Consider the following 26,805-nt stretch of genomic DNA (forward strand, 5'->3'; position numbering starts at 1 on the left):
CAAGCCCTACACAGGTACAACAGGAAGTACGAGAAAAATAAAAGTGTGGAATTTACTGTTACAGCTACAGAGAAATTGCTGATTAAAACAGTGGAAGGGCTGCAACCATGTTGGTTGACAGATCAAGGTTGGTTCAGGAGAATCTCGAATGTTTCATTGTCATATGTACTGACAATGGAACAAAGAATTCTTTCTTACAACAAGCACATGCTAGTAAACACAGTACACACAAATAAATATAATAATTTTAACAAAATTAATTAATAACAGTGATACTAGCAGAAATAAATACTGATTGCAACCAAAGCACAGTCAATAAATGTTCTGAGTTGCTGAGGTTAGTGTTGTGTAATGCTCAAGACCCTGAAGGTTGCTGGTCAGAACTATTCTTGAATCTGGCACTCATGGTTTTCAATTTCCTGTGCCTTCTTCCCAATGGTAGGAGTGAAATGAGAGTGTGGCCAAGCTGTATTTGTCAGGCATTTCTTCTTATAGATCCCTTCGATAGCAGAGATGTCAGTCTCTGTGATGGACTGGGCAGTGTCTGTCATTCTCTGTAATCCATTTCATTCCTGGGCATTTGAATTTTTAAACCAGGCCGTAATGCAACCTGTCAGTGTGCTCTCTACCAGACACCTGTAGAAGTTCAATAGAATCTTTGACATACCAAATCTCCATTTTCCAAGGAAGTAGAGGGGTTGATGAGCTTTCTATGGCATTGCATTAACGTGCTGGGCCCAGGGCAGATATACACATCCAGGAACTTGAACCTGTTGACTCTTACCACTGCCGTCCCATCGATGACCAGTTTATGGATCATCGGATTTCCCCTCCTGGTTATCAATCAGCTCCTTATTGATTAATTACTGATCAATAGAGCCAGGATTTTGCCATGAATGCCATGTGTTTTTATACCTTTTTTGATGATTTCACCAGGATAATGCCTTTTTCACGATCAAATGCCTAAATCAGCCTTTTTCTGCTGTCTTGCTAAAAGGTCATGCTATTTCCTCTAGTTGTACCGTGATTACAATGACGTTTTCTATGTTAACACGTTAATATTAATGTTATTATTTACGTCTTAACATAGTATAACTTGCAAGAAAACTTCCACCACGGAGGCAAAACCGGGGGCTCCACCGTCGGTCGTTCATTCGTTCGTGCTGCTGCCCTCTGGTTCAGTTTACTCCAAGATCAATTTAAGAAAGAATTGCAGATGCTGGAAAAAAAATCAAAGGTAGACAAAAAATGCTTGAGAAACAGTGAGTGAGGCAGCATCTACGGAAAGAAGGAGCAGGCGACGTTTCGGGTCAACACTCTTCTTCAGACTGATGTGGGGGAGAAAGGAAGAGGCGGAGACAGTAGGACTAGAAGGAGAGCTGGAAAGGGAGGGGGAGGAGGGAGAAGACAAGGGTCAGCTAAAATTAGAGGTCAATGTTGATACCACTGGGGGCAGACTAGCCAAGCGAAATACCCAAGCTTGTCTCCTCACTACATTTTCTGCTGGCTCCAGTCGCAAATCTGAGTTTTCGAGTGATCTGTGCAAAGCATTCATTGATGCTGGAATTCCACTTTGGAAATTGGAAAACAAAACTGTCAGGTTTTTTAGAGCAAGAAACAGAGGAACATATATCAAGCGAGTCATCATTATGGAAAAATTACGTTGACAGCAACTTCAACATTGTTGTGCAGAAAATTAGAGATGAAGTTGCATGCACCAAAATATGGATCCCAATAGGCGAGATAACCGATGCTGAGGGGAGATATGCTGCCAATGTGGGCATCTGTACACTGGAGGCAGATCAACCATCAAAGGAGTATTTGTTGACATCAGAAGTATTGGAGGTCAAACAGCTCAACTATTGCTCAGTTGTTTACATCTTCACTTGTTGTACTTTGGCCAGAAGGTATAAAACACGAGAATGTACTTCTGTTTGTGACTTAATGTTTTACTCCCCAAAATGTTGCATTTGACATGCTTAGCTCAAGGACTTCATAAAATTGCCAAGCACAGACGTAGCTTGTTTCCAAATGTTGATCGCCTAGGCAATGTCAAGAAAACCTTCCTCAAAGTACCGTCACGTGTGCAGTTGTTCAAGGAAATAGCACCCAAGATTCCGCTACCTCCTCAGCCCGTTTTGACTAGGTGGGGTACAAGGCTCTCTGCAATGCGGCAAATTTTGAAAAGATAACATAAATCGTCAACTCTTTTGAAGAAGATGAATCTGCTGCAGTCAGGATCGTCAGTGAAATCATGCAGAAAAAGTCCCTCCACCGCGATCTTTGTTTATTGCTTCCAATTTTGCAAACTTCCCACAAGCTATCACTTCCCTTGATAAATGTGGCAAAATATTAGTGAATAACTTGCAGGTTTTCGACAAAGTAACTGACGATATTCGTAACGTTCTTGGCGATGCAGGTAAAGACATGCAAGGAAAATGTGAGAGAGTGATTTTAGCTAATAAAGATCTTGAAGAAATAGAAAACATAGCTAAAGTTCTCAAAGGTAGTTGTAATGCACAGGTTATCAACATGAATATGGAGTCTGTAGCTTGTTTTGGGTATGCACCAGTGACCTCAGCTGGGGTAGAAAGAAGTTTTTCACAACTGAAGCATATTCAGTCTGACAAACGGCATAGTTTACCACAAGATAATTTGAAAAAAATGTTAGTAATTATGTGCAACCAAGCAACTTTGGTCATTTATTGTAGTATACCTTTAAGGGCCTGTCCCACTTACACGACTTTTTCGATGACTGCCGGCAGGTTGCTACACGTCTGCGAAAATTTTCAACATGTAGAAAATTCAGCGGCGACCAGAAAGACCCTACGACTCTTTGGGTGACTGAGGAGACTACTCACAACCATACAGGTCACACCCTGGCGACATGTCGCGGGGTGAAGCCTGTATGGTCATGAGTAGTCGCCCAAAGGTCGTACCTTGTTCCGGTCGCCGCTGAATTTTCAACGATGAAAATTTTCGCTGACCTGCAGCAACCTACGACGGGTGCCGGCAGTCGCCTAAAAAGTCGCGTAAGTGGGACAGGCCCTTTATATTATTATTTTTAATATAATGGTGGTGGAAATAAATGCCTTTTTTGTCAATAAATGCCTTTTCATGCCTTTTTTGTAATTTTATTTTGCTTTTTTGCCTGCCTATTTCAGAGTATTTAAGTGCCTAAACATCCTGGCTCTACTCATCAATCATCCACTGATGGGAGTATTGTTGTGAATTTAAAGATGGCGTTCGAGTTGTATCTGGCTACACAGACATCAGTAAAGAGACAGCAGAACAGGGGAATAGCACACATAGCCTTGAGGTTCTCGTGTTGATTGAGGGGGAACCTTATAGAAACTTACAAAATTCTTAAGGGGTTGGACAGGCCAGATGCAGGAAGATTGTTCCCGATGTTTGGGAAGTCCAGAACAAGGGGTCACAGTTTAAGGATAAGGGGGAAGTCTTTTAGGACCGAGATGAGAAAAACATTTTTCACAGTGGTGAATCTATGGAATTCTCTGCCACAGAAGGTAGTTGAGGCCAGTTCATTGGCTATATTTAAGAGGGAGTTAGATGTGGCCCTTGTGGCTAAAGGGATCAGGGGGTATGGAGAGAAGGCAGGTACAGGATACTGAGTTGGATGATCAGCCATGGTCATATTGAATGGCGGTGCAGGCTCGAAGGGCTGGATGGCCTACTCCTGCACCTGTTTTCTATGTCTCTATGTTATCGAGGCGAAAGTGTTGCTAATTCATACTGAATGTGGTTTGCCGATGAAGAGGTTGAAATTCAGTTACATAGAGATAAGCAGAGACCCAGTTCTCTGAGTTTGATAAGTTTGACACTCCTGCCATTGGGAAGAAGGTATAGGAGCATGTAAAGTGCACCGTCCGGGTTCATATTTGAATGTCCAAGATCTTGTCCTCAGTAAATTATGGCCTCCTGATCTATCCAAAGCATCTGATTAGCAAACACTCACATGATCTTGGTGAGAACACACACCTCCATACTTTTCCTTATGAAGTCCGTAACAACCATGGTGGATTCATCCAGTGTATTGCCGAGACCTTGAACATGGCCCAGTCTACCAATGCCAAGCAGTTGTGGAGTCATTCCTCTGCCTCCCATGATCAGATCTATGCAATCCTCATCTGTATGCAGGAGGAAGCACAACCAGGTGGTTTGATTTTCCAAAGTGAGGCATGGAGTGACTGAGATCTTTAGTGATGGAGTAGCAATGTTCAAGAGTATTTGATCCTCTGCTACTGCAGGATACAGCTGGTAGCAATTACAAAGCTACTTCTTCGAACTAGCTGTGTTGGAAGTCCCAGATTGTGATAGGAAAGGCGTCTGAGTACTCTGTCAAGTGTTTATTGACTGCAGTGTGCAGCCGCTTCAATGCTAGCCAAACATCTGAGGCAGATGTAGATCGCAGTCATGATGATGGATGTGAAATTCCTTGGAAGGTAGAAGGGATGTCACTTCACAGCAAAATGTTCCCGGAGAAGGGAGCAGAAGTTGGGCAAAACTGCTGCACCATTAGCTTATGTGAGGTCTGTTTAGTGGTCTAATAATGGCCAGGGAAATAGCATTCCTGAATCTAATGGTATTTGCTTTCAAGCTTTTGTATTTTCAGCCTAATGGGAGAAGGGAGAAGTGGGAATAACTGGAGTGTTTGTGGTCCTTGGATAAATTGGTTGCCTTCCCGAGGCAGCACAAAGATGTTCCGGGATGAATATAGGACAGGGACGTGGCATCTGTCCTGGACGCCATCTGCTTGCAACAGTAGGGGGATTGCAGTGGGTCAAGGCTCTCTGGGATGTGAGAGTTAATGTGTGTCATGACCTGCATGTCGAAACATTTTATGATGGTGAATGACTGGAGGCATTAAGGCATAAACTGCCAATGTAGTGAAGCTGCAATTTGTGTCTGCTGAACCACAAAATTACATACAACCAGGGAGAGCTAAACAATCTCACAACCAGCAGATCAGATCAAAATGTCACATATGGTCATGAGTGATGGTGGGCAATTATAGCTGACAGGAGGAAGAGGGTCCAAGAAAATCACCATAATCAATAATGATAAAGCCAACATGCATTTCCTAAAAAAATGAGGCTGAAGCATTAGCAACAGCATTCAGGCAGATCCATCTTGGTTTCCTCATAAGATCCTTGCCATCCAAAAGCTGGATGGCAGCTTTAACTAATTCAATAATATTGATTAATCATAATATTAAGGGACCAGTGAAGGTAATAAGTATAGGCAAGGAGACCCAACTACATTCCAGCTCTAGCGCTGGAAACCTATACTGTACCTTTAGCGAAGCAGCTCAAGAAGTTACAATAGAAGTTTCTACCCTTTTGTCCAAATATTACTTATTCACAAAAAGCAAGATAAATCCAATGAGGCTAACTAATGCCCAATTGATCTTCTCGAAGACCAGGATAAATGCTAAAATCTATTATTCTTTGCCAAAACCTATGCCCAGATGCTCTTTTATAGCCACCACTCGAAACATTAATTCCCTCCACCACCAGTGCACATTGGCTACAATGTTTATCATTTACATTGCAATTACCTATTGGGCACCATTCAAACCTGGGATCTCAACCATCAAAGACATGGGCAGCAGATGCGAGGTACGCCACAAGTTGTATGTACCCAGCTAGTCACTTAATTGTTCTGAATTAGAAATATTTTGTTGTTCTTTCATCACTGCTGGCTTAAAACCACCTTGTGTTTTAAAAATAAACGTTTGGAAAGGTATTTAGATAGGCAGGGAGTAAAAGGATACAGGCAAATGGTTTGATAATAGATTGGTATGGTCAGCAAGGACAAGATAGGTTGTAACAGACCATTTATATGCTGAATATTCCTAAGACTCAAAGACAGTTAGCGGTAAGCAATAAATGCTGGCCTTGCCAATAATGAAAATTGAACAAAAGGAAAAAAAATACATACTCTTTCTGCAGTACTTGCTTAAATTCTGCAGTGTTGCCAATATGAAAAGATATTGGCCTCTGGCTTCATTTCAGTCAATTACCCTGATCAGCCTCATTTATGCTGAATTAGTAGCATACAGTCTACATGAAGAGCTTAATTCTTAGCTGATTTTTCATTTGGCAGAAGGACTCTGGTAGACTGCACATATTGGTATACATGTTGAAATATTTCCATTTTTGCTTTCTCCTAAGCTTCTTAAGGCAGTAGGTGTTCCCTGAAAAGAACACTTTGAAGAACCCCTTCACTGTGATTCTACCCTTGATCCGAGCACCCTTGACGTCATTCCACAACAAGCTATCCATTTGCAACCATTCTCAACAAGAAGCTGGCAGGCCATTTGCCAACTGAAAAACAACAGTGCCTTGGGAACAGATTGCATTCCAACTGCCATTTTATAATTTGGCAGAGAGAAACTTTAGGCACAAATTCCAAATCTCAAATTCCAGGTCTGGCTAGAGGAGAACATGCCAGAGGGTCTCAGAGATTCCATAATGGCGACCATCTTCCAGAAAGGCAAAGATAGACACAAGAAACTGGAATAACTCAGCGGGATAGTGCAGCATCTCTGGAGAGAAGGAATGGGTGACGTTTCGGGTCAAGACCATTCTTCAGGAATGGCAACATCTAATTGTGGTTATTGCAGAGGGGTCTCCTACTGTTTACCACTAGCAAAGGTATTGTGCGTGTCCTCCCAAATAACCTTTCCCCAACATGAAACACTGTACATAGCATTTTTTTTGGTCTTCACAGAAGTCATTTAATTCATTAGTCAAGAGGAACCATGGTATCTCCTTAAATTGTACTACCTACAGAAATCTGTGTCCAACATTCAATTTCATGATCACATGCAATGTGATCCTAAGCAATGGATCTCGTAACAGACTTGATCTCAGTGCAGAATAATAATTAGAAACAAACTTAAATTTCTCCATTTAATGACAGTCAAAAGAATCGAATATCCTGGAAAGGTCTCATTCATGAAATGTGTCTCTTTCTACCGATGGTTCTGATCTGATTATTTCCATCATTTTGTGTTACATTTCTCCTCATCCATTAATGAACCCATTGAAATGCATCTACCATTTCAAAGCTTTAGTAGACTTTATACAGTGTGGAAACAGGTCCACCAATCCACATTGACCAGCGTTCACCCTGTACACTAACACTATCCCACACACTAAGTACAATTTACACAAGCCTATTAACCGATAAACCTGCATAAACCTTTGTGAGTGTGGGAGAAAACCCACAAGGTCACAGGGAGAACGTATAAATTCCGTACAGGCAGCACCCATAGTCGGGATTGAACCTGGGTTTCTTGCACTGTAAGGCAGCCGCTCTACCGCTGCACCACTGTGCCGCTGAGTACAGTTTTCATCCTTTGCCATCATCTTTAAGAATTGACTCTGTATGAAATGTGATTTCAATGGCCCGGATGAAATAGGTTACCTGAGATTTTCTAACAACCTTTATCAACCCACACTTTAATTGTGGAATAACAATCTTTTGTATAAATGTTTGTGTGGAATATGCATTCTGTATGTGTCCACTTGATTTACAATCTCAAAGAAGTGCTGGATGGCAGATTAATTGGCCACCGTAGATTGCTCCTCCAGGTTTTCATAAGTTGTGGAATTTGGTGATGTGAGGAGAAAAAAATGGCTATGTGAAGGGAAAGTGTAAAATGGGTGCTTAATGGTCAACATGGTCTTAGTGGGCCTGTTCCCATACTGTGTGATTTAATGATGCTGAATGAAAATGTAAACACTGAAATTCCATTATTCCTTGCTTTATTGGACTTTACATGTTTCTGATCTCCTGCAGCAGAAATTATAATTCAGTGGCACAGAGGTAGAGTTGCTGCCTTACAGCGCCACAGTCCTAGGTTCGATCCTGATTTATGGGTGCTCTCAGTACAGTTTGTTTGTTCTCGCTATGATCTCGTGGGTTTTCTCCGTGTGTTCCGGTTTTCTTCCATGCTCCAAGGACATACAGGTTTGTAGGTTAATTGGCTTATGTAAAATTGTAAATTGTCCCTACTGTATAGGATAGTGCTAGTGAACGGCATGATCACTGGTCAGCACGGTCTCGGTGGGCCGATGGTTCTGTTTCCGCACTATATGTCTAAAGCATATATTGTTTAATTTCCAGTTCATGCTCATGTCAAGTCATTCAGTTCTATAAATGTGCTGTTTGAAATTCTCTACCAAGATGACTCTGTCTTTCTAACTTCCAAAAGTATATTTTAAAAATTAGTTCTTGCTGTTCCAAAAGATCCTGTCTCTCAGATTCCCCTTCAGTAACTTTCCCACCACTGATCTTTCTAAAAAAAACACATTACGAAAACAAATTCTGTACTGTGATCCTGTCTGTTCTGTTTTATATAGCCTGCTGATTATTATGCAAAAGACTGTCACTGAATAATTTTAACCGTGAAGAGTAATATCATACTTTTCGGTGCATTGTATATGTTTGAAAACTTCTTATACCGATTTATAAATTCCGTAAATCACAAATTCATTTTCAGAGCCAATGTATAAACAAATGCTATTGCAATGCTGTACATTAGGCATGCCAAAAAGAAATGCAAATGCCTTATAAAATTATGTTTTGGAATGTGTAATTTACAAAGCAATGAAATGTAAGGCAGTTGATATCTCCTTGGCGTTGAACAATGCAAGATTAATGAATAATCCAATTATGTGTAAACTTTAGAAACAGAAGCAAGAGTAGACCATTCAGCCTTAATTAAGAGAATAACTGATCATTTAGATCAATGTCAATTACCTGTATTAACCCCGTATACCTTCATCTTCCAAAATCTAACCATTTATGCCTTGAATATACTCAGTGATTAGGCCGCTTCGTTAATTCTGGCCAAATTGGAGAGGTCAGGACACTAACATTGATAAAGACTTCTGGGCTGCTAGGCCATTTGGTCAATTTAAATGTGCCTTCTGCAGAAATAGGACAAGCTGCAGAATGGTGCCAATTTGTTTAGAGCCCAGATAAGAGCTGCAGAAAGAGAATGGGACATCTGCGGATCCTGACAATTAGGTGCAAATTGCATGGAATCGGCTGGATGATGCAAACCAGACATATACATTGAAAATAATGTTGCAAAGCTTTACTTTGCTAGATGTTGATTGGATTAAGTATTGAGACTTGTCTGGGTTTCTTGAATATCAAGGCACATGTTGCGATGTTTGCTTCCTTTCAGAAACTCCGTTTGAATACATTGTATTAGTCACTGTATTATTGGGTTGGGGAAATATCAATCATGTACTGGGTTAATCGATATTGGTTATTGGACTGTAATGAGACCACCCCCATGTGGTTCACCCCTCAAAGTTCGGGGACCTATAAAAGGCCGCTCCCACGAGGTCCTGTGTCGATCTTCTGGGAGAACACTTGGGACTGCGTGACCTTCTGGAGTGTCTCTGCTGGAACGAGGCTGAGAGGGCTTGACCAGGCAGATATGAGGATCAAACCCACGGTGGTTAGGTATAGTGGTGAGAACTGTAATTGTGTTTTGTGAAAATAAAGATTAGTTGCGCAAGTGCTTGACTCAGTGATTATTGACTGAAACTAGACTGGGGGGAAGCTTAGAATGAGCTATTTACATTGGGGGCTCGTCTGGGATCCAAACGGACCCCCAAACACAAGTTTGTGATCAAGGTTGTGGAGCTGTTTTGATCGCGAGTGCAGAAATCGGGCCCACTGTGCAGTTTTCACAATTATTTTCAGCACTTCGATAGTCGGAGCGGATCGATCATTCCCGGGCTTGGGAAAGGGTCCAATCGAGATCGTTAGAACAGAGTCTAGCAAGAACGGGGGTGGTTAGAACTCCTTTGGGTTAGGGGCCCATAAAACAGGACGAGGAGTGGCCCAAAACTTGGTCATAGTTGGCAGACGATAGCCTGACGCGCTTCGAGGGCGAGGAGTGGCCCATTGTCCAGATTTGGTATCCAATTGGTGGGGTAGTGAAACAGGTCTGGTCTACGTATTGATCTATCTTTGCTGGCAGTGCTGATTGGAAAGGTGCATTCTGAAAATCGGCATCGACTAACAGTGCAGCGTAGGTTCACAAGGTTAATTTCCGGGATGGTGGGACTGTCATATGCTGAGAGAATGGAGCGGCTGGGCTTGTATATTCTGGAATTTAGAAGGATGAGGGTGAATCTTAATGAAACTTATAAAATTATTAAGGGTTTGGACACGCTAGACCAGGAAACATGTTCCCGATGTTGGGGGAGTTCAGAACCAGGGGCCACAGTTTAAGAATAAGGGGTAAGCCATTAAGAATGGAGATGAGGAAACACCTTTTCACACAGAAAGTTGTGAGTCTGTGGAATTCTCTGCCTCAGAGGGCGGTGGAGGGCGGTTCTCTGGATACTTTCAAGAGAGAGCTAGATTGGGCTCTTAAAGATAGCGGAGTCAGGGAATATGGGGAGAAGGCAGGAGCGGGGTACTGATTGTGGATGATCAGCCATGATCACATTGAATAGCGGAAGGGCCGAATGGCCTACTCCTGCACCTATTGTCTATTTCTATTTACTGGAACTAATTTACATGTTGTAGTTGCTTGAGTCCAATTGAAGAATCTTGTTGAAAATGAACGGAATCACTTGCAATAATTATTTGAAATTTTATCACTGTTCTCCAAAAGCACCTTAATTACCAGATTGTGAATTAAATCGAGTTTATTATCATCTGCACATGTACGGCAAGGTGTAGATACAGCAAAAATCTTGCTTGTGGCAGTATTCCAGCCGAAACATGAGATTTATAATAGTCTGTTCCTTCATTGGTTCCTCAGCATACAGACCTAGAAAATCAAATTTTATGCACTCCATGGAATTATCCTTTGTACCATTACTGCTAATTTGTTTTGCTCCATGGAGATTAAAGTCCCATGTAATTGCTGCATTACCCTTGTTTTACCTGAAATTCCCTGATAAATGGTATGATCTGTATTGGAGATTTACATACAATGTTCACCAATGTTTCCTGCCTGTTACTGTTTATTTGCTCCATCAAAACTGACTCCATTTTCTGAGCAATAATATCAGGACTGCCCTTTTTGCTTTTTCATTTTGCTTATTTTTTTCTAAAAATCAAGTGCTCTGGATTATTCAGACCTCATTCTTAGACACTTCAAAACTATGTGTCTGTAATTGCTATTAGATGAATTTATTTCAGTTTATCCTACTTATTCAGTAATTGTGTCAGGAATGCTGAATGCATTCATAAAGTGGGTATTCAAACTGTCTTTTCACCGTTTTCCCTGCTCTGATTCTAATCATGTATACACTTATGTTTGTACATGTTATCCTTTCCTGCAAAGTGCAGAGTAGTTATCATTTCACTACTCTGGACTTTTGGCTTATTCCTTCTCTAACTTTTTCAAATCGCTCCTCGCTGAGCCTTCCCTTATCACAACCGCTACTCGAATACTATTTTGTTTCAAGATCAGTCTATAGACCTAGTTGTTCTCGACTTCGGTCCCAAGCTGATCCAAGTGGAACAACACCCTCTTCCCCAGTATAGGTACAATGATATGAAACTCTTTAGACTTTACTTGAAACTTTAGAGATACAGTGTGGTAATGGACCCTTCAGCCCACCGAGTCCGTGATGACCAGCGATCATCCCATACGTTAGCACTATTACTAGCACCTACAAACCTGGACGTCTTTGGAATGTGGGAGGAAACCGGATCACTTGGAGAAAACCCATGCGGTCACAGGGAGAACATACAAACTCCTTACAGATAGTACCTGTAGTCAGGATCACATCTGGATCTCTGGTGCTGTAAGGCAGTACCTCTACCATCTGCCGACCTCAACTCATTTCACTCCACATTTGGCTCCTTGATCGTATTGGCTCTGTGTCTAGTTAATAATCCTGAGCTTATTATCTTTGTGATTCTGTATTCATATATCTTCAGCAGAAACTTTTGCCCATGACATTGGTTCCCATGTGAACCATGAGAACTAGGCCTTTTCCCTTCTATTCTTAGGACATCACCAGCCCCAAGGAGAAGTCGTTAGACCTGGCACTAAATAGGCACACAGCCTTTGAGAGCCGCATGTGCAACTGTATAGAACTACTGTACTCACTATATCCCTCACTATACTGTCGTGTATCCGACCACCAAATTCTTTCTCATTCTTCCTTGAATAGATCCTTGTACCATGGTGCTGTTATCAGCTTGCTTCTCACCCTGCAATCTCAGTTTCTCATCCTACAATCTCAATCTTTAAGGAAAATACAAGGTTCATTTTCCTCCAGTAGTCCCTTCAAGATCCTCATACCTGCCTCACTCATTGTCAAAGCCACTGTCCCTCTTGATGCTGCTTGACCTGCTGAATTACTTCAGCCCTTTGTGTCTTTTTTGTATCTGCAGTTCTTGTTTCTCAATTTGGCTCTTTTGACTGTCCAGTTCTACAGTAATTAATGCCTCGGTACTTTCTTGGTTCCTTTTTACATTATTATTATTTGGGACAGAAAGGGAAAATCATTCAAGTGATTTATGACACAAGTTTGTGTTGACATTTACTTTGTCAGCTAAAGATGTATAATTGAGATGGGAGGTGTGTTGAAATCTCGTCAGATTTTGGCACAACAGCAGTGGGCCAGATTGTACTTGACTGAGCCCATGTCCTCTGTCCTTTCCTGCAGGATCCCAGCACCCTTGCAACTCTCAATGTTCGGACATATCAGTGCCACAGCCATTCCATGCATTGGCAACAGATGCTCAGTTACCTTATGATGGCTCGTGATGACCATACAGTCTTTTTCACTATTTCTAAATGTCTCCATGATTGCTCCAGGAAGCATGTTTAAACAGTTGGAAGATATTTAAATAGCGAAACAATATATTTTTTAGTTAACACACACATTTACACAGCACCATATACATGAAGGTTAGTGATTCCCATTCACATACATGTGGTAACATGCTGAGTGGGGGTTGTGTGGTTAGGTCGGGGTTACTGATACAAAGAGTATCCATCCTCCCAGCTCAGTATCTGGTCCAGTGGCAAATCAGAATGTCAGCTGTTGCCTCATCTCGCATCCAGGACCTTCTGTACTTTTATGCCACAGTATGCAGAAGTAGTGGAGGATATATACACACAACACACACACTTCATGGTGGACCTTGCTTAAAGATCAATGCATGCAGACCTAATGAAAAAAGTTCAATAGAAAAACAAGGAACTGCTGATGCTGGTTTACAAAAACGGGATACGCTGTGCTGGAGTAACTTAATGGGTTAGGCAGCATCTCTGGAGAACATAGATAGGTGATGTTTTGGGTCGGGACCCACCTTCAAAAAAAATGTAGTATATTGATTACAGAGGAATATGAATGATTACTTGCAATTTTCTTTCACTGGATTCTCTTTATTTTTAATGCTGCCAACATATTTATTTGTTTTAGAAATCATGTTATTGAAGAAAAAAGTTTTGTGCCTTGTGAAGACTTGCTGTTTGGCCGAATGTCTTTTAAAGGTTTTAATCCAGAGATTGAGGTATGGTTTGTATTTTGAGTTCAGAATGCTGAATGACTTTAGTGCGCTTTTATACATCAACAATAGTCTGAACATCATACAATTAAATTAAACATATTATAGGAGGTGTTGCTGGATGTCAGTATGCTTATATCGAACATAGAACTAAGGACCGCAGAGTCTTGTGCCAAATTTGGTGCCAAGGCTACATTTTATCTCACTGCCCATAATCCATTCCCTGCACATCCAATTGCCTATTCAAAAGTCTCTTAAATACCACTATTGTAGCTGCCTCAACCAACGCCTCCAGCAGCTCGTTACAGGCTCTCACCACCCTCTATGTTAAAAAAAACTCCGTACATCGCCTTTAAAACTTTGCCCCCTTCATTTTAAAGCTATGCCTTCTAATATTTGATATTTTCATCCCGGATAAAAGGTTTGTGACTGTCTACCCTGTGTGTGCCTCTCATTATTGTATATATTGCTATCCGATCTTCCCACAACTCTGGCGTTCCAGGGAAATCAATCCAAGCCTGCCTAACCCCTTGCTGTAGATTAAACCCCCTAATCCAGGCATCATTCTGGTAAACCTCTTCTGCACCCTGTAATGGGGCAACCAGAACTGCACACAGTCCTCCAAATATGGTTAAACCAAGGTTAATGCATCATGACTTCCTGACTTTTATACTCATTGCCTTGACCAATGAAGGCAAGCAGACCATATGCATTCTTTACTGCTCTAATTACTTGTGTTGCCACTTTCAGGAAGTTATGGTCTAGGATCTTAAGATCCCTCTGAATACCAATGGTGTTAAGGGTTATGCCATGAATTATACATGTATTAAGGATCATGCCATTAGTTGAATGCCTGAAAAAAATTAATTCATTGTTACTCAAATTTTGCTGTTCAGTGAAGTAATTTTAAATTTATACCCAATGTACTGGCACTGCAAAGAATGGAGATCTTAAGTTCACAGTTTTTTTTAATTTTCACAAGAACATTATGACACATAATGTATCACCAAAATAATAGTTGGGTGATTCCATGAAAATATTTTGAAGAAATGTGGGAGAAGCATTTGAAAACTGAAATTGAAAAGGAATTGGGTATGTCAAAAGGAGTGCATTGATGTGAAAAAGCATTCAGAAAGCCAGCGTTGGCATGACGGATTAAGCCTCCTCCGGTGCTGTCAAATTCCATGATTCCTTAGATACCATAAGTGAGCTTAAGAATAAGTCTCCAATGTTGCTACCACTGGAGTGAGTTTGGGAAGAGACTGAATTTAAACAGGCACTGATGAAAGGTAAAGGATCACAAATGAACAGCACCGTGAGTTTAGTGGAGTTTAGAGACAAGAGACAAAAATATGCATGGTGGGGAGAATTGGAGCCAGTCAACAAACATAAAGGGCCTGTCCCACTTTCACGACCTTTTTTATTCGTGGACATTTTTCATCAGGCTAGAAAAATGGCCCGACCTGCATAATGCCACGAGTACCTACGACTAGCATCACGACCTACCTACGACCTCCTACAGCATTGTGACAACCATGCTGCGAGTACGAGTCAAGGCAAACTCGGCAGAGGTCGTGAAAGTGGGACAGGCCTTTAAAGGAGCACAAATGAACAGCACCAAGTGAGTTTAGTGGAGTTTAGAGACAAGAGAAAAAAATATGCATGGTGGGGAGAATTGGAGCCAGTCAACAAACAGCACCTTGGAGATAACAAGATTTGCAACTGGTAGTACAAGAGGTGAATGAAAGAGGGACAAGGCTGGCAGAGGCTGCAGTAATTGCAGAGAGTAATTTTAAAGAAGGTTTTTATCAGTTATGAAAACATTTTGCATTAGATGTTTGTAACTAAGCATACTTTGTAACTTTTTGTGACAACTATTTGCATACCTTGGGTATGCAGGGAAAGGATTTCACTGACTTGTCACGTGTGACAATAAAGTATTCAATTCAATTCCCTTTATTGTATTGTTTTTAAATTGGAATTTGAATAAGATTGCAGCAGCAAAATATGTACAGTACCCACCATGAACAGAAGGTATACTGCGATGAGATTAAACCATTTTTTGTTGGTCTAGCTTGATCTGAAATAAAATTCAGATTATATCGTTTTTGCAGTACTCAGAAAATCAAATTCATTCATTAAATTTACACCATCGCTACTTATGGAGTTGAAATTGAGGTCAATATATCTGGTAATTTATGAACTAGTTGCTCTTTATTGAAATAAAAGAATCCCGGCTCATTAATATCCTTCAAAGTGCCTACACTGGGGTACACAAGTTCAATCTCACAGTATGGTTTGCTATTAGTCATCTGAAGAAGCCGAGTAAACCAGTGAGATGTAAAGCAATCAATATCAGTCTTTGCAGTCTTGATTATTGATAGAGATTTGTCAGTGCTGCAGAAGCCTAAGAACTAAAATCATCGTATTAATTTTAATGTTTTGCAAATACCAATGAATTACATCTCAACAGCTCTGCCACCCTTTACTTGTTTTAAATTAAGAAAGAACACCACAACAAAAATTTATGAGCTATTTGTTCGAGACAACCAAATATATAATTGCATTCAGCAAAATGTTGGATGTTCAAATAATGCAGAAGAATTACTTTTATTACAGAAACTAGTAGCACGGATGTATTCTCAGAGTGAAAATGAAGAGCCTGAAGATCAAATTAATATGGAAGTAGACGTTTCAGATGAAGAAATGGCGAAGAGGTAAGCTAATATATTTCTTAAACTTACGATTCAACACATTCGGTTGAATTCATCAATCAAACCAGGAATACAGAATGTATTTAACAACTTCAGTTTCAGATTAAATGCGTATTTCAAGACAAATAATGGATGTTCAGATTACACCTAATTTTGAGGTGTTGCAGTACATCATTCGCAAATGTTTTTATTTCTCCTGTTGTAAAAATCATAAACCATGAAAATAATGCTGAAGTTTAGGCAGTAAAGAATTAGAGAGTCACTGAATTTTAAATAGAATAAATTATTCTAGCTTTCAAGGAAAAAATGGATTAATAGATTTATTGGTGCCATTATTTTGATATTAAACAAAAATGTCATCCAAAGCAATTGAGCTCAAAGTGCTGGAGTAACTCCGCAGCTCGGGCAGCATCTCTGGAGAACATCATAGGTCAAGACCCTTCTTCAGACTGATTGAAAAGGGGTGAAGAAAGCTAAAAGAGGGAAGATGCAGAACAAAGTGTGGCAGGTAATACGTGGACATAGACGAGGTGTTTAATTTTGATAGCCAGATAGTTGGAACAAAGGCCAGAAATAAAATCAAGTGTGAATCTAGGTTAAGGACCTGCAAAATTTGAAGGAGGAAAGTAGCAGGAGGGAATGGGGGGTGAGAAGTAGGTGGGAGTCCAGGTGGGGCTCGGGAGGAGATGAGGAGGGAGGAGGAAAAATGGGGGATGTGGTAGATAGGAGATTACCTAAAATTGGAGAATCCGATGTTCCTACTGTTGGGCTATCAGCTACTCAGGCAGAATATGAGGTGCTGTTTGCATACAATAGAGTATGCAAACTTGGGGTCCTTGGATGAGGCAAGGCATGAGGTAGAGGACAGGTCTATGGTGGTGGTATCATGTTGGAGGTGACTGAAATGTTGGAGGATGATATGTTGAATGCAGAGGCTGCTGGGATGAAAGGTGCGGACCAGGGGAACTATATCCTTGTGTCTGGGGAAGGAGAGCAAGAGCAGAACTACGGGGCACAGAGGATATGTGAGTGAAAGATCCATCTATAACAGAAGGGGGGAAACCCTTCTGGGAAGTTACATCTTTCTAGCTCCACCCATCTTCACCTTCCACAAAGATCACTCTTCGTAACATTTTGGTTCGCTCATCCCTTCCCACCCAAACCAGAGTGAAAGATGAGCCAGAGGAGTGGGAGGGGTGGAGTTGTGAGACACAGGGAAGTCCAATTCTCAAACAGGTTGCATTTTCCTGAGATATGTATCTTTACTGAATGATTGTTTTTTGTTTCTTATGGTTACCAACTTCACTCATCCTTTGTATAATCTCCAGGAATTCTTCACAGTTGAATTGTTTGAGAACCCACAAACTCTTCAAGCTTCTGATCCTGACTTTGATTGGTACCCTGGGCTTTGTTGTTGTCCATCCTTTAATTTCACTCCGAAAGCTCTTTGCTACGGTAAATATATGGATGGATGCCACTGGAAGCAGCTGCTACAATGTACCTTGGCTTGTTCATGATCATGTCCAACCTTTCTCAATTCTCTTCCACGGATGATTTCCAACAAAGCATCCACTGATTGTTTGTTTCTTGGCCACCTCATAGATTCACTCCCTCCATGACAATAGACCCAGACACAGGTCCTTCCCAGTTTAGGGCAGCGTTCTATTCCTGAGAACTGTTTGCAAGTCGGAAATTCGGTCACAAACTGAGTTCCCACACGGTAGAAGATACTTGCAGTCCCACCGCAGCCGGCTCATCCATCTTGCCCTTCTCCCAAATGCTCATTTGTATGTACGGGCTATACATTGCTTGGTTATTTGGAAGTTGAGGAGGACCTGTATAATTATATTTGTACCTCATCACAAAATTTAACTTAGTAGTCTATTATATAATCTCTCTAACATGTGTTTATAATTATAATACAATGTGGTTTGCCTTTGATTTGAATTTTCCTCTATATTTGCCTGCTCCTTTTGGCTTTAGGTTTATTTTGGAGCCCATCCTACTTATATTTTTCTCTGTTGAGCACTGTCACCCTCTCTCTTTTCTATCATGCAAACCTACTTCTTCCAAGTCTGGTGCTTATCTGTGGTACAGACTGATTGTCAACACCTTGGCCAAATTTATGGCCACACTCTGCCGCACTGATAATTTTCTCGATGACCCCAAAAGACAAACCTTTATGCAGTCTCAGTGGAGAGAATGGACAAAGTCTGAAGAAAGAAAGACCTGAAATGTCACCTATCCATTCCCTCCACAGATTCTGGCTGACCCAATGAATTCTTCAAACATTTTGGGTTTTGCTCCCTGTAGCATAATTCACAATGCTGTTATCATCACTCTCCGCATGAAAATACACTCTTGTAATTGCAGGGCACTACCGCCCTTCTACATCAATCCTCGGCATTGTTGTATCTTAAAATCAATAATTTTGCTACTCTCTCTAATGTCTTCAACACTGTTTCTTTCGCTACCTATTTAAAGGCACATATGATATCCTTTGATCTTGATCCTAATACCCAATTCCTGCTCAATCTCTGCTGTTTGGACAGATTTCCATGTTCCTTCAAATTCTCTCCTTCGTTATCAAGGTCAATGAACACTCCCCAATTGCCATATCAGTTTGCATCCTAGACTTTGCAGCGCTGGTACCATTCTGATTTATGAATTATGGTATAAATAGCTCAAACGTTCCTTGTACATGCACAGGTGGTTAAATAATGTGTTGTGATTTATTCTCTGGTGTTAGATATAGAGTACGGCATAAAATTGTAATTTAGAACTTGTGCAGTGTTAATACTGCATTCAGTGAAGAGTTATCAAATCTTGTCTTTTTCAGATACGAGACCTTAGTGGGATCCATAAAAAGGAAGTTTACCAAGAAGCGAGATCGATCAACTCTTCAAGAAGAAACAGAAGGTAGCAAGAGAGGTGGCAAAGTCAAGAAGGCATTCATGAAGCCTCAAGAATAAATGACACAAGTGTGGCTTTAAATATTTTCATAAACAAGAAGATAGACTTCCTGTCTGAAACTGCAGCAGCTGGCTGGTTATTGTTAATTAAGGAAATGTATGGTTTGTTTGCATCGAAGTTTAGAGTTGGTAAATGTTGCAGGTTGTTGCACTGAGTAATTTGTGAAGGGAAATTATTTTGCTGTTTCCTTGTATTGAAAGGATACTAGCTGTTTTCCCTTGCATACCCGTGGTATGTTACAGCATCTGCTCAAGTGATCAATTCAATTATGCTCAGTGTTGACTTTAAGGGAAAACTACCTTGGGACAGAAATATATAAGTATATAAAGATCCAAACATAATATATACGATTTTATATTTCTCACAGGAAATGAAATAGTCTTCCCTTCCGATGGACTTTTCTACTGATAATAACTTAAATAACTAAAAATATAAATATCCTGTGATGAGAATGTTCAGGTTTCTTATCCCTTCGATGAAATGAAAATACGCATTAGGAAGCTGAATCAAGAATGTGAGGATTTGAAGTCTCTGTAGCCGAGCAGGTTTCCAAATAAATCCTGAGATTAGATTTGTACATGCTGCTAGTTAGACTGTCACTCTCTATCAAGGGGTGGTTGTGTGATTTTTCTCTTCCACCAGGAACATTGCTCAGAACCACTGAAATCATTCTGTCACGGCAAATTGGAAGGTCAGCTGCTTTGTAACAGCAGAACCATTACATTATTTAACAGGCAATGTATAATACAACATATTTGAACATCATGTTAAACTTCAGCTTGTTTTGAAAAATTAAAGTACATTTAAAAATCCTGAATTTTTGAATGCCTCTATATATAAAAAGTAGTAGATGTTTATTATAGATTTTATTGATCTTTAATGGTAAATTTATATATCTAAGTTAAAATATATATTGTTGCTGAGTAGGTTGGAACTTCAATATTTAACTACAAAAGTACCTCCTCAGAATAATAGGATGTACCTTTAGAAAGGAGATGAGGAGGAATTTCTTTAGCCAGAGGGTGGTGAATCTGTCGAATTCATTGCCATAGACAGCTGTGGAGGCTGCCTTTCGGTATTTTTAAAGCAGAGATTGACAGGTACTTGATTAGTAAGCATACAAATTAGCCAGAAAAAGCAGCCTACCAGAGGACTGGGAGAAATTCAGAGTCCAGCAGAGGAGGACAAAGGGCTTAATTAGGAAAGAGAAAATAGATTATGAAAGAAAACTGGCAGGGAACATAAAAACTGACTGCAAAAGCTTTTATAGATATGTGAAGAGAAAAAGATTAGTTAAAACTAATGTGGGTCCCTTGCAGTCAGAAACAGGTGAATTGATCATGGGGAACAAGGTTATGACAGACCAATTGAATAACTACTTTGGTTCTGTCTTCACTAAGGAAGACATAAATAATTTGCCGGAAATAGCAGGGGACCGGAGGTCAAATGAGATGGAGGAGCAGAGTGAAATCAAGGTTAGTCGGGAAGTGGTGTTAGGTAAATTGAATGGATTAAAGGCCGATAAATTCCCAGGGCCAGATAGGCTGCATCCCAGAGTGCTTAAGGAAGTAGCCTCAGAAATAGTGGATGCATGTGATAATTTTTCAAAACTCTTTTGATTCTGGAGTAGTTCCTGAGGATTGGGGGGTAGCTAATGTAACCCCACTTTTTCAAAAGGGAGAGAGAAAACAGGGAATTACAGACCAGTTAGTCTAACATCGGTAGTGGGGAAAATGCTAGAGTCAGTTATTAAAGATGGGATAGCAGCACATTTGGAAAGTGGTGAATTCATTGGACAAAGTCAGCATGGATTTATGAAAGGTAAATCGTGTCTGACGAATCTTATAGAATTTTTCGAGGATGTAACTAGTAGAGTGGATAAGGGAGAACCAGTGGATGTGTTATATCTGGACTTTCAGAAGGCTTTCGACAAGGTCCCACATAAGAGATTAGTATGCAAACTTAAAGCACACGGTATTGGGGGTTCAGTATTGATGTGGATAGAGAACTGGCTGGCAGACAGGAAGCAAAGAGTAGGAATAAACGGGTCCTTTTCAGAATGGCAGGCAGTGACTAGTGGGGTACAGCAAGGCTCAGTGCTAGGACCCCAGCTATTTACAATATATATTAATGATTTGGATGAGGGAATTGAATGCAACATCTCCACGTTTGCAGATGACACGAAGCTGGGGGGGCAGTGTTAGCTGTGAGGAGGATGCTAGGAGGCTGCAAGATGACTTGGATAGGTTGGGTGAATGGGCAAATGCATGGCATATGCAGTATAATAGTAAGATCAAATGAGAACTTACCAGTTTGAAGTTTGATCTTTATTTTATGAGGCGTTACGATGAGGGACTACGTGAAGAACCCCATCCAACCGCACGTGCGTCAATCTTCAAAGCAGCGGTGTGAAATCACAGATAATAGTGACTGAAGTATAATAGTAAGATGAGCGAAGACTAGAACTACCAAATGACCTTTATGAGGGTTGGGAGCGGAGGGCACGTAGTCGCTCATCGTAACTTCTCATAAAATAAAGATCAAACTTCAAACTGGTAAGTTTTCATTTAATCTTACTATTTTACTTTGTAGTCTTGTGAGTTGACTACGTGAAGATTTCAAAACTCTGTGATTTCATGCTGTGAGAAACAAGTTTACACAACCTCAACTGCTCCATTGACAAATGAGGGAAAACATTCATAATGCATACAGTCATGACATAGATTTAAGCATGCTGATGCTGTTAAATGAAGTAATATTAATAGTCACATCTCTCATCCGGATGGAACTTATAACAGAACGTAAAATAAAGCTGACAAATACCCCTGGTCTGGCAACGGGTTATTATAAATGTTTGGAAATTCGTTCGTTTGACCATGCTGCAGCCGTTAGGATGTGGTCCAGCAGAATGTAATTAACCCTTGCTGCTGTTGTTATAGCAGCCCTGGTGGAGTGAGATCTGGAATCAGTATCTACTGCATAACTCAACTCCGTTTTAACACCTGGAAATGGTCTGAACAGATAAGTTCTTATAAAGTATTTGTAACTAACAATCATAGCTAGCTCAGAGCCTCAAAGGCTCTTGGTGACCTTGACGTATTGTTGAATATGTGTGCCCTCACATAACGAAAGGTCCCTGGGTATGCCTTGACCTATTTTGAGACCTGACACCCCTACTGCTCTGCTTAAATAAATTATAACATAAAATACTATACATATTATTTACAGATGTAATCATCCTGTCCTGTTGCAATTATGTAGTGAGTGACCTGGTGCGCTAACCAGTGCCAGGAGGATAACTACCTAATGAGATCCGGCCAAAAAAAAAAAAAAAAAAAAAAATGAAATGATTCAATTTATTGTCATTGTCAGTGTACAGTACAGAGACAACGAAATGCATTTTTAGCATCTCCCTTGAAAGGGAGACACAGGGCGTCGCGGTGTGCCCGCGCCTGCCGCCGTAATTACATTCCATTACAGGCAAAGGTGGGTGAAGTGTCTTGCCCAAGGACACAACGACAGTATGCACTCCAAGCGGGATTTGAACCGGCTACCTTCCGGTTGCCAGCCGAACTCTTAGCCCATTGTGCTATCTGTCGCCTTCTAAGCTAAGAACGTAGCTGGAACCCCCTGGTGAAATAGCGTTAACACAATGTCAACATCCCATACTGCATTGTACTTGTCCTGGGAAAACTTGTGTTAAAGATATCCTTTACTAACTCGATATCCGGGGTGAACCCAACAAAATGGATCTCGTTTGCTGCAGCAAATCTGATGGAAACTGCCTTGGCACAGTTAATGACCCTATAAACTCAATATTGTCAAAGGCCATTTAAAATGAACTCCCAAGAGCTCAGAAATCTTTACTATTTTAAATGTAACATGAGCATTAAACAAACGCTTCCCATCTCCTGAAGAGGCAAAGTACTGCTTTTTTGGTACTATCCCAGTACTCTGACTACATACAAGAATAGAGGTGACAACCCAAGCCGTAAGCAGTCTATTGAGAATCTGTAGAACATAAATTGATTTTATCATGCAACGGCTGATTTCCCGAGCCACAGACTGAACCAGCAAAGTTACGTTTAGAATAACCATATAAGGTTGCATTATTATTATTCCCGACAAATTGGGAATCAAACTGCATAAGCCAATCACACAGCAGGAAACTTAAAGCGGGCTCTTGATGACTTTATTTGAAGACCCGACTGATGAAGCAAAATGGAGGAAGACATAAAAGACCATTTCTCCTGCTTGTAGCAAGAATGTATCTTTCGCCACTGTTATGCCACATATTTTTGCAACCTATGAATTAGCATGAAAACAACATATCTATATTCGGTGTTGCATTGAATCAGAATTTCATAAATACGGTGTGGTCCAACTCCCATTCTGTGTTGTCATTGATCTGTACTTGATGATACTCTAGTGGCAAATGAGATTATGTACCTATTACAGGATTCATTTACCTTATTGCACCCACGTGACTATCATATGCCACCATCATAGTGTATCAACATGAAGTTGAGCATGCAGATATGCATATTCGCTCAATCATTCTTTAACCCATAAAATGCACGTAGGGTCTTATAGATAGTTGATACCACTAACTGAAGAGTTAATAACTCATGCAAATCTCCTCCACCTCCAACTAGAGATGACATTCGCAATTTCCCACCTTAGGCCATTAGCATCATTTTTGCAATATAATGAAACATTTATTGATCAAACTACTGGAGCAATGCGGAATATTGTTTGTCCATCATAGTGACTTTAGTAGCTTCAGCTGGTATTAGCAAAGGTGTGTTATCAATGACCTTCATGGCACTTTAGAGTTTGCCATTTAGCATGCTGTCAGTTCTCCCCCTTGTACAGCTGCATCACATCTATTCCATTGCCAATTAGTCTAATGAATAGAAAGCTCCTTTATAACAGTAAGGCTGTTCCAGGTTTCTATTGACTCCAATCTGTTGCCCAGGGCGGAGTCACAGGCCAACTATCCATTTGATAACAACTTAATTTTAACTTGACAGAGGAGCCCAATTTCTCAAGTAGCTTGAGACTGAGTGGATTTTAGCCAAATACAGCGTCAAAATATCCAGACAATAATAATAATAATAATAATAATGTTTATTTATATAGCACTTTTCAACAAAACCAGTATTTAACAAGTGTTTATGAACTCTGAGTAGTCCTCTTTGAATGATTTATTGTCATCATACTGTTAAATTGCCTCATCATAGCAATGCCTCCAAATATCTCCTATGATCACTGTAAATGGAAACATCCTATGAAATCAGTTTAATCAGCCATCTTTCATAATGAACAGGCCATGTCTGCCATCATTTCGTGTCTGCCCTGAACGGCAACTCTGGCCCTATTACCGATAATTCTAACATGTCCCAAGACAACTCTTGTCACAATTCTGACCCTGCCTTGAAAGACTATACTGCCCATATTTCCGAGCCTGTCTCGAAGGCAAACCTGGCTAAAATACTGAACCTGCCTCAACACAATTCTGGCTCAATTCCAACCTGCTTGGAATGCTAGTAATGTCCAGTTTTACCTGGTTAAATGCCTCTGAGTAGATGACAATGTCTTAATCATTTGTGTATTGTGCAATCAATGTATTGTGTATTGTGTAAATCTTACCAACGTGTACGTGGTCCCTTAGTTGTAGAGTAACTCTGGTAGAGTGCGTGGCCCTCTGTCCAGCTTTCATGCTGCTACCAGCTTTAATGAACCGCTTACTGCCGATGAAGCCGTAGGGTGCGTTGTCACCGAAACTATGAAGCCTTGCTCGTCGTTTGCCTGATTGGTCCAACAGCTTATGCTTCGTCCTCCAGGTTTTGCCTGTGGAATAGGTCTTGCCTGAATAGAAGATTCGGCGGGTGGCTCTAACGTCCCCTGATAGCGGTGTTCACTGCATTGTGTTGGGATGGCAACCTTGCTGCCAGGAATGGCACCTCTGACACGTCCCTTGGGGTATGCTCCACGGCTATACCCTCAGTCTCGGTGTCAGATTTGCACTGACCCGGCATGCTCCCCTCCTCCATGACAGAGACATTAAGCAGCCCTGCTACAAGGCGGCCATATATGTGAAAAGAAAGAGATTAGTTAAAACAAATGTAGGTCCCTTGCAGTCAGAAACAGGTGAGTTGATCATGGGGAACAAGGATATGGCGGACCAATTGAATAACTACTTTGGTTCCGTCTTCACTAAGGAAGACATAAATAATTTGCCGGAAATAGCAGGGGACCGCGGGTCAAAGGAGTTGGAGGAATTGAGTGAAATCCAGGTTAGCCGGGAAGTGGTGTTGGGTAAATTGAATGGATTAAAGGCCGATAAATACCCAGGGCCAGATAGGCTGCATCCCAGAGTACTTAAGGAAGTAGCTCCAGAAATAGTGGATGCATTAGTAATAATCTTTCAAAACTCTTTAGATTCTGGAGTAGTTCCTGAGGATTGGCGGGTAGCAAACGTAACCCCACTTTTTAAGAAGGGAGGGAGAGAGAAAATGGGGAATTACAGACCAGTTAGTCTAACATCGGTAGTGGGGAAACTGCTAGAGTCAGTTATTAAAGATGGGATAGCAGCACATTTGGAAAGTGGTGAAATCATTGGACAAAGTCAGCATGGATTTACGAAAGGTAAATCATGTCTGACGAATCTTATAGAATTTTTCGAGGATGTAACTAGTAGCGTGGATAGGGGAGAACCAGTGGATGTGGTGTATCTGGACTTCCAGAAGGCTTTCGACAAGGTCCCACATAAGAGATTAGTATACAAACTTAAAGCACACGGCATTGGGGGTTCAGTATTGATGTGGATAGAGAACTGGCTGGCAAACAGGAAGCAAAGAGTAGCAGTAAAAGGGTCCTTTTCACAATGGCAGGCAGTGACTAGTGGGGTACCACAAGGCTCAGTGCTGGGACCCCAGCTATTAACAATATATATTAATGATCTGGATGAGGGAATTGAAGGCAATATCTCCAAGTTTGCGGATGACACTAAGCTGGGGGGCAGTGTTAGCTGTGAGGAGGATGCTAGGAGACTGCAAGGTGACTTGGATAGGCTGGGTGAGTGGGCAAAGGTTTGGCAGATGCAGTATAATGTGGATAAATGTGAGGTTATCCATTTTGGTGGCAAAAACGGGAAAGCAGACTATTATCTAAATGGTGGCCGATTGGGAAAGGGGGAGATGCAGCGAGACCTGGGTGTCATGGTACACCAGTCATTGAAGGTAGGCATGCAGGTGCAGCAGGCAGTAAAGAAAGCGAATGGTATGTTAGCTTTCATTGCAAAAGGATTTGAGTATAGGAGCAGGGAGGTTCTACTGCAGTTGTACAGGGTCTTGGTGAGACCACACCTGGAGTATTGCGTACAGTTTTGGTCTCCAAATCTGAGGAAGGACATTATTGCCATAGAGGGAGTGCAGAGACGGTTCACCAGACTGATTCCTGGGATTTCAGAACTGTCTTATGAAGAAAGACTGGATAAACTTGGTTTATACTCTCTAGAATTTAGGAGATTGAGAGGGGATCTTATAGAAACTTACAAAATTCTTAAGGGGTTGGACAGGCT

General features: G+C 40.9%; 1 protein-coding gene across 1 annotated transcript in view; it reads left to right on the forward strand.

The window, feature by feature from the left end:
- Nucleotides 1–20,037, forward strand: part of mphosph6 (M-phase phosphoprotein 6) — a 32,806-nt gene extending 12,769 nt beyond the window's left edge. Inside the window, exons 3-5 of the mRNA XM_055648934.1 lie at nucleotides 13,449–13,539; nucleotides 16,153–16,250; nucleotides 19,087–20,037. Coding sequence (XP_055504909.1) covers nucleotides 13,449–13,539; nucleotides 16,153–16,250; nucleotides 19,087–19,219 — 322 coding nt within the window. The 3' untranslated portion in view covers nucleotides 19,220–20,037. The remainder of the gene's footprint in view (nucleotides 1–13,448; nucleotides 13,540–16,152; nucleotides 16,251–19,086) is intronic.
- The last annotated feature ends 6,768 nt before the right edge of the window (nucleotides 20,038–26,805 follow it).

Source organism: Leucoraja erinacea, chromosome 17 (assembly GCF_028641065.1).
Source record: "Leucoraja erinacea ecotype New England chromosome 17, Leri_hhj_1, whole genome shotgun sequence".
Taxonomy (NCBI): Eukaryota; Metazoa; Chordata; class Chondrichthyes; order Rajiformes; family Rajidae; genus Leucoraja; species Leucoraja erinaceus.